The sequence below is a fragment of the Mus pahari genome, chromosome 1 (genome assembly GCF_900095145.1).
Source record: "Mus pahari chromosome 1, PAHARI_EIJ_v1.1, whole genome shotgun sequence".
In the NCBI taxonomy this organism is placed as follows: Eukaryota; Metazoa; Chordata; class Mammalia; order Rodentia; family Muridae; genus Mus; species Mus pahari.
The window spans coordinates 23,978,180-23,986,419 of record NC_034590.1 but is presented as its reverse complement, the minus strand read 5'-3'; the positions used below and the strand labels follow the sequence as shown (position 1 = coordinate 23,986,419).

At 38.9% G+C, this 8,240-nt stretch overlaps 1 protein-coding gene across 3 annotated transcripts in view; it reads right to left on the bottom strand.

The window, feature by feature from the left end:
* Positions 1-8,240, bottom strand: part of Ano5 (anoctamin 5) — an 86,443-nt gene that overhangs the window by 71,383 nt on the left and 6,820 nt on the right. For 2 of the 3 annotated variants that reach the window (XM_021212092.1, XM_021212101.2), the window contains exon 3: positions 4,181-4,234. In XM_021212092.1, coding sequence (XP_021067751.1) covers positions 4,181-4,234 — 54 coding nt within the window. Of the gene's footprint in view, positions 1-4,180; positions 4,235-8,036; positions 8,072-8,240 lie in introns of all 3 variants that reach the window. The other variant, XM_021212109.1, reaches the window with a different exon arrangement.

Here is an 8,240-nt window from a genome sequence, read left to right as displayed (position 1 = left end):
TCTTTTTGCATTTTGCATTTTCTTTGATTGTTGTGTCCATGTTCTCTATGGAATCTTCTATATCTGAGATTCTCTCTTCCATCTCTTGTATTCTGTTGCTAATGCTGCCATCTATGGTTTCTGATTTCTTTCTTAGGTTTTCTATCTCCACAGTTGTCTCCCTTTGGGTTTTCTTCATTGTTTCTACTTCCCTCTTTGATCTTGGATGGTTTTCTTCAATTCCATCACCTGTTTGGTTGTATTTTTGTGTAAATTTTTAAAGGATTTTTGTGCTTCCTCTTTAAGGCCTTCTACCTGTTTAGCAGTGTTCTCCTGTATTTCTTTAAGTGAGTTATTAATGTCCTTAAAATCCTCTACCAGCATCATGAGATATGATTTTAAATCCAAATCTTGCTTTCCAGGTGTGTTGGGGTATCCAGAACTCATTGTAGTGGGATTGTTGGGTTCTGTTGATGCTGAGTGGTCTTGGTTTCTGTTAGTAATATTCTTATGTTTGCCTTTTGCCATCTTGTAATCTCTGGAGTTAGTTGTTATAGTTGTCTCTTGTTGGAGCTTGTTCCTCCTGTGATTCTGTTAGCCTCTGTCAGAAGTCCTGGGAGTCCAACTCTCCCTTGAGTCCCAGTGGTCAGAGTACTCTCTGCAGGCAAGCTCTTCTCTTGCAGGGAAGGTGCACAGAGGTCTGGCACTCAGCTCTGACTCCTGGCTGAAGATGAAGGCCCGAAAGGCACTCTGTCCCAGAAGCTATATTGTTTCTGCTGCCCTTGCACTCTCCTGCGCAGACTGGTCTTTGAGGGACCTGGGATACAGGATCTAACTTTCCACTTCTAAGTATCAAACTCATGGCATCCAAAGGCCCACATTGCTCATAATTGATAAAAATGAAAGGGTAAATAATGACATAAATTATCATTAAAGGAACTCAGCAATTCATAAGAAGAGTTTGCTTCAATGCTGGGAAGGCCTAAGCAGCTAGTGATGGTTGGTGTGTATGCAGGCTAGTTTTCTTATGTCATGTTGACAAGCTAGAGTTATCTGAAGGGAGGGAACCTCAACTGAGGAAAAGCCTCCCTAAGATTGGGCTGTAGGCATGCCTATAAAGTATTTTCTTAATTAGGACTGATAGGGGAAGGCCCAGCCCACTGTGGGTGGTGCCACTTCTGGGCTTGTAGTCCTGTATTCTATAAGGAAGCAGGCTGAGGAAGCCAGTATGTAGGACCTTTCCGTAGTCTCTGAATCAATCAGCTCCTGCCTCCAGGTCTCTGCTCTGAATGAGTCCCTGTCTCGATTTTCTTTGATGATGAACTATGGAAATATAAGTCAAATAAACCTTTTCTTCTCTAACTTCCTTTTGGGCCATGGTGTTTCATCCCAGCAATAGATACCTTAACTAAGACCATGTGAAATTGCTATTCTCAGGTGCAATGAACATTTATGTGTGTAGATAAAGGAGTAACTGCTGTTAACACTTAGACGCATAAGGATATCAGTCATTGCTTAAACTACAGTCTTCTGCTGTTCTCAAGTTTTTTTTCTCTCTGTACTTTGATTTTCCTAGTCTTTGGTGACATCTGAGGTTTACTGCTATTCATAGACGTTTTCCCTGGATTGACTACATACTCACTAAGAGATATGAGAATAGTTACGGGTAGCATGGTGAACCTCAAGTTCTCTGAGGTGATGCATGTTGACCTCAGCTGGGTCATAGACTAAACACAACTAAATGCTATTTTGCAGAATAAAATCAGAAAAGTTGACCCTTATATTGATGCAAGAAAATATTGCTTAAATAGAATCTGAAAGGTATGTTAAAGAAAAATGAAGGGGGCCTGAAATTTTAAGACATTTTTACAATTATTTTAGAAAAATAAAATAAGCCCAATGATACTCCAACCAAAACCCAGAATATTTTTCTCTAAGCCTGCTCATCTTCCTGTGTTTAAATTCTAGATATCTTATATATTTGATTTTCTCCTTTTGAGTTCCAGAAACAGTACCCCTTGCTCTCCATTCCCTAGTTCCACGGGCAGTTCTGGATTCAAGGCTAGTGTACTTGTGTATGGTGAGACTCTCTCACATTTATGGCACTCTGTACAAGTGCTCTTCAAATTATTCTATTTTGAATATGTCTAAAAGGATCTTGACTGACACAGATTTAACTATGTGATTATTGGTTGTATGGAAAACCAAAGTTCTTTAGAGAAATGATTCATTCTAGTGTGTAAGCAGAAAATATACAAGATGAACTTGCAGTATCCTGTAGTATCAGAAATAAAAAAATATTAAAATAAAAGGGAACACAATGGGGTGTGTCCAAGTTATAGATACTTCACTAAAACATTCTCTTATGCAGTAGAATCAAGTACTGCTGAGCTTGTAACATGAGACATAAAATAAACATCTTGGAGTTAATGCAGAGGGAAGGGGAGGGAGAAGAGGGAAAGGTCCCCCACAGACAAATTCCAGGGAAGGGGAAGGTGGCTTAGAACATTTGTCTAAATGTCCCATGGGTTCAATCTGTTATACCACTGTTATTGACAGTAAAACAAAAATTACTATCATCTACTTTTAAGGTTAAACACAAGCCCTAGTCCTTCCATGCACACTGATTATTGACACAGAGACTGGTACAGTAAAGACTAAAGCTTCACAATTGACCTAGGATATGATGCAAAGCAAGTGACACTTTCTGTTTTCTCCATCTCCAATTTGAGTCACGAGAAACACCACCTTAGGAATTTTACAACTGAGGTGCATTGTACAGGGAAAAAAGGCCAGCATCAACCTTAGAGGTTACTGGACACAAGAAAGATACTCAGAATTGGTTGTTATCTCAACCAAGAGACACCTAGTAGACATGGCTGCTAAGCACAACTAAGGACCCTCAAAGATAATATCAGCAGAGCTCCATTTCCTGTCTTCATACAGCAACATTTTTATTTACTTAGCAAATAAAAAACAATACCTAAACTTAATAAAACTTAAAGTTTAATACATTCTGGATTGGATCAAAGTTTATTCTTTAAAATTTAAATTATGATTATTCTTAAGCATGAATTCATAGTGAAGCATACTGTAATGGAGTAAGAAGGCTGATGGTTCAAGTCTAGGACCCTCCTCATAAGCACAGAGAAATTTTGATGATGCCTCTGGAAAACTGGGAATTCTTAAAGTGCAAACTGATACCCTCTATATGCCACTCTCATTACCATGTGTGATGTAATATTTTTCTTAAATAAATAATGTTTTTCAAAAGTAATACATTCTCAGATACCAAACTTAAGGACCTGAGATTTAAGTGACAGTATCCCAAGTTCAGACCATAGAAGGACACTTGTGTCTGTCCACTGAAGAAGAGAAGTACAGCTCTCTGCTTACCAGTGACTGTGAGTCTTCGGGGATGAGAAAGCTCGTCTCTTTGGAGCCCAGGTTCTGTCAATAGCAAAAGGCAGGGTGAGGGAGAGGGAGATACAGTGATGGTTCAAGTAGAACAATCTTACCATTTATGTCTCCAAATCAAGAACAGCAAGGTTCTTTCGATAGAATACTACACCATGAAGCCAAGAAACCTGAACTCCATTTCCCCATCTGAAATGATACTTGAAGTTGCATGTACACATGTATATGTATACATGCATGTGTGCATATGTCTGTGTATGTGTCTTTGTGGGGGTTGGAAGAAAAAAGAGCAGAGAAAGATAGATAAAGGGAAAGGGACAGATAAGGAATTGTAGTGAAAGCTCTACTAAGTCATGGGTCAATCTGCAACAGGTGAAATGGTTAAAAACTTCTACAATACAGTAAAGTGATCAGGATATCTGAACTCTGAGCAGGACCAACATAGAATAGTCATCACTGATTAGATAGTCCTTGCTTCTTGGCATTGGTTTGAAATTACTAAAATCTATAGCTTTGAAGATGACATACCATTCTTTAGAAATGCATAATTGGAGAAAAATCCCTGCGTGTATATAATACACACAAGCCACTAGCAACTAAAGCATTTCTTCTTTCTTGAACATGGGCTTCCAATCCACTTGTTAGTGATCCACACACCACAGAACTGGCTCCTGAGGACTTAACTGCCCATTTTCTGAATGTCTGGGGATGGTATCAGGAGTGGCCCCAGCTAACAAAAATGATCTGAGGTCCAGCTCACACGGAAGTACAGCTCTCTGCTTACCGGTGACTGTGAGTCTTCAGGGATGAGAAAGCTCGTCTCTTTGGAGCCCAGGTTCTGTCAATAGCAAAAGTTACCACCTGTAACTCCTACACTTTTTTCTGGTCTCCACGGGCACCCGAACACACACACACACACACACACACACACACACACACACACACACACACAAACAAGCATGCACTTTAATAGAAACAAAAGGAACCTCTTAAAAGCTGTAAAAATAAATAAATAAAAAAATGGTGAAGCTACGTTGTCACCATGCAAACAATAAAGGAATTTAATTTGTCCTCCCTTGACCCAGAGCCCTGTTACACTTGCACTCTACCATCACACAAAGGCTTTGTTGATACTGAAGGAACTGCACAGCAATGTGCTCAAGGGAACTTGGCTGGGAACTTGACTATCTACCTCAAACCTACAATCATATCTTCTCTTTGAAACATTAGCTGATATAATTCCTTTCTTTCTTTTCTTACAACTCTTTGCTGAGTATTTCATTGTTTCTCTTGTCAAAGACATGTTGTGCATAAAAATTCTTACTATGGTCAAGCCTATGGTTCCCTCAAAAGAGACATTCCTTTCACAGGTTGTGTGCCCCTTTCACAGAGCCCAGCCACTGAGCAATCAGGTAAAGTGATACAAAGAGGAACAACAATGCTAAGTGGATGGATCTCACAACCTTCTCCAAGTAACAACATATAGCCTTATTCATTCACAGAATCCACAAGTCACCATAGAGACTGAATGCTCCAAACAGAAGCAGCACTAGTAGGACAAAGTCACATTTCCTCCCTCCAAACTGCTGTTGGTTGACTACACAAATTTGGGACATGTAGATACAGAGATCAACTGTATTTGATTTCAATGTTTTAGTTTAGCAATTTTCCTCACTCCTGAGTCAATTGAACCGTACATAGCCCTTGATAAGAACATATTTCATGTGAACAACCTTTACATAAACAGATGTCATACACAAACCAGCATTATACATCCCCACCATGATTGGCTGAAAGTTATTGTCTTGCAGATCGAATCCCAGCACATCTGAAGTTATTTTACAGGAAACCTCAAGATCAATTCAAATTTATGCTTGCTCTCCAATAAGTTCATAGTTTCTTGTTCCTCTCTATTTAAAAACTTAGTATTTAAAGTAATTTTAGAACTTCTGGAACTCTTAAATCAAGCATTCATCCAACAGCCAGCCGATTCACAAAGTGTGGGTTTTCTTGAGGGAGACTTGTGAATTTGGTCTAACACTTGCACTATGTTATTTAGGTCCCCAAAATTTCATGAGAATCCATATGTAAGATGATGAGGATCCCTGCCCCCAGTTGGTTCTAACTGGTAAATAAAGTTGCTGCCAGCCAATGACTGGGCAGGGAGACAGAGGAGGGACTTTAGGATTTGAGGGCAAGGGGACCAAGAGATGAGGAGGAATGTCGCCATGCTGGGAAAGGAATAAGATCCAGGCTTGAGAGCTGCAGAAGAGAGAACATACCAATCATGTAAGAGCTGGGAAGAGTGGCCTGGGTGGGGGCATTGGGTCTAGGGTAGCAAAGATGGAATATAGATTTTAGTAAGTAATAACTCAGGAGTATCTAAGGGGAGGCATTAGCCATGTGGAAGTTTAGGAATGGCCCAGCCATTGAGCTGTTCAAGGTATATTAAAATACAAGTCTCTATGTGTGTAGTGTGTGTGTTTGTGTGTGTGTGTGTTTCATTCAGGTAATGAGGAATGTGTGCTGCTGCCGAGGCAATTTGAGTAGTATTAATCGCTTACTGCAACAATTTGCTAGGCTTGAACTCACTATTAGAAATTAATTGGAAATTACCAAACAAAAGCACATAACACGCTATAATATCAGGAAGTGGAGTGAATTGGCTTCTCAATCAAGCTGAGCTGAGCAGAGCCTAACCCTGTGGTTCCTGCCCAAGAAGCACCGGTTTGGAACTAGGACAAAAGGTGTGCTGAATTGGCATGCATAATTCTGGGGTTTGTGGTTTGAGACTAGGACATAACCAGGCCAACCCAGGGATGTGGCTGGTGGACTAAGGATTCAGTTAGATGCTCTTTCAGTGTTCTGGGCTGCTGGAGAGGGCTGAAGAGAACAGGCCTGAATAAAATAGGAATAAAGGGACTTGCATTGTATTAAGGACAGAAGGGAGAATGAATGAAAATTGATTTAATTGTTTTTAAAGATAGAAAGTAGAAAGTGCTTTAAAGAAAAATTTAAAAAGTCTACACCAGGGTAGGCAACTGGGTTCTTTTAGGTAAGCTCCACAGGAATTCTGGGACTGCTTAGTCTGGTGTGACAAATTAATAGCCCGATAATAGGCTTATACTGTAAGTAGAGGGGAATTTAATTAAAGTCAAATACATAGGAAAGGATGTTAATTCAATATATATATATATATATATATATATATATATATATATATACACACATATATATATATTTAGGCCTTGGTCTCATTATTAAAAATTAATTGTGTAAGAACAAGAAGGCAGAGCATAGAAAAGGAGCACTATTTAAATGGATAATAATAGTTTAGATTTCCTCATGTTAATTAACTCTTATAAAGAGAAAGGTGATATATATATATATATATATATATATATATATATATATATATATATACAGAAATATTAATCTCCACAGAAGGCAGAATTTAAATATACATTGATGAATAAATAAGTTGAAGCCTTTTGATCTCATGTAGGTCAAGGCATGGGGTAGAGAGAATAACTTTATCTCAAATTCGAGAAATGTAGGCTTTGATCTCACCATCAAGACTTAACCATGTGGGGCTGGAGAGATGGCTCAGTGGTTAAAAGCACTGACTGCTCTTTCAGAGGTCCTGAGTTCGATTCCCAGCAACCACATGGTGGCTCACAATCATCTGTTATGGACACCCACCCTCTTCTGGTGTGTCTGAAGACAGCTATAGTGTTCTCATATACATAAAATAAATAAATCTTTTAAAAAGTAGCTTCATTTTTTAAAAAGAGTTAATCATGTAAGAACAAGGCAGGGGACAGTGAAGAAGCACTTCCTCAATGGATAATAATAATTTCTTAGATTGCTTTAATTGCTTTGAATTGAAAAAATACTGTCCAGGAAAGGACACACAATGTGGGATAGCTGACAGCTTAGCTCTGCCAATACAGAGTAAGCTAGTCCTTTGTAATTCCTGCTTCACTTAAGGTCTGTCAGATGGCTCTGGGTCAGAATGCTGAAGACAGATGCGCCAATGTTTTGAGGAATAGGAGCTGTCCAGGTAGTCAGCTGTCTCTGCAATTGTTTTGGAAACTACAGTTTAGTGCTTCTTATATATTCAGACCGTATTTAATTCATTTTCAGATCTTGATGGGGTTAAAGACTAGTTATAATCTCATAGTCAACCTTAAGTTGTTTAGCATTGAGGAAGATGATGTAGATTCTAAAGGATGGTTTTCTCATGGTAATTCAAGGTAAAATCAAAACATAATTCAGGTATAGAATTTTAGACTGTTCAAGGTAGTATAGGTGTTAGAATAATCTACCTAAATTGACAAAATAGATACACTGCAAATTATTAGTATATGTCATACCTTATAGTTTAATAACTGTTATAACTATGTTAGTTGTATATCTGAGAGAAAAGGCCTTTTTAATGAACAAAAGGGGAGAAATGTGGATTTGGTCTAATGCTTGCATTATGTTATTTGGGTTCCCAAAATTGCATGGGAATCTTCATGTAATATGCTAAAGTTCCCTGCCCCTAGTTGGTTCTGATTGCCCAATGACTGGACAGGAAGACAGGACTTTACTATTTTCAGGCAAAGGGACCAAAAGAGAAGAAGGAGGTGAATCACCATTCTGGAAAAGGAATAAGATCCAGGCTTGAGAGCTGCAGAAGAGAGAGAGCATACTAATCATATAAGAGCCAGAGAAGAATGGCCCCAGGGCACATCCCCTCCCCCAACTGGGTCTAGCATAGCAAAGATGGAATACAGGTTTTAGTAAGTAATTAAGCAGGAGTAGTGTGTGTGTGTGTGTGTGTGTGTGTGTGTGTGTGT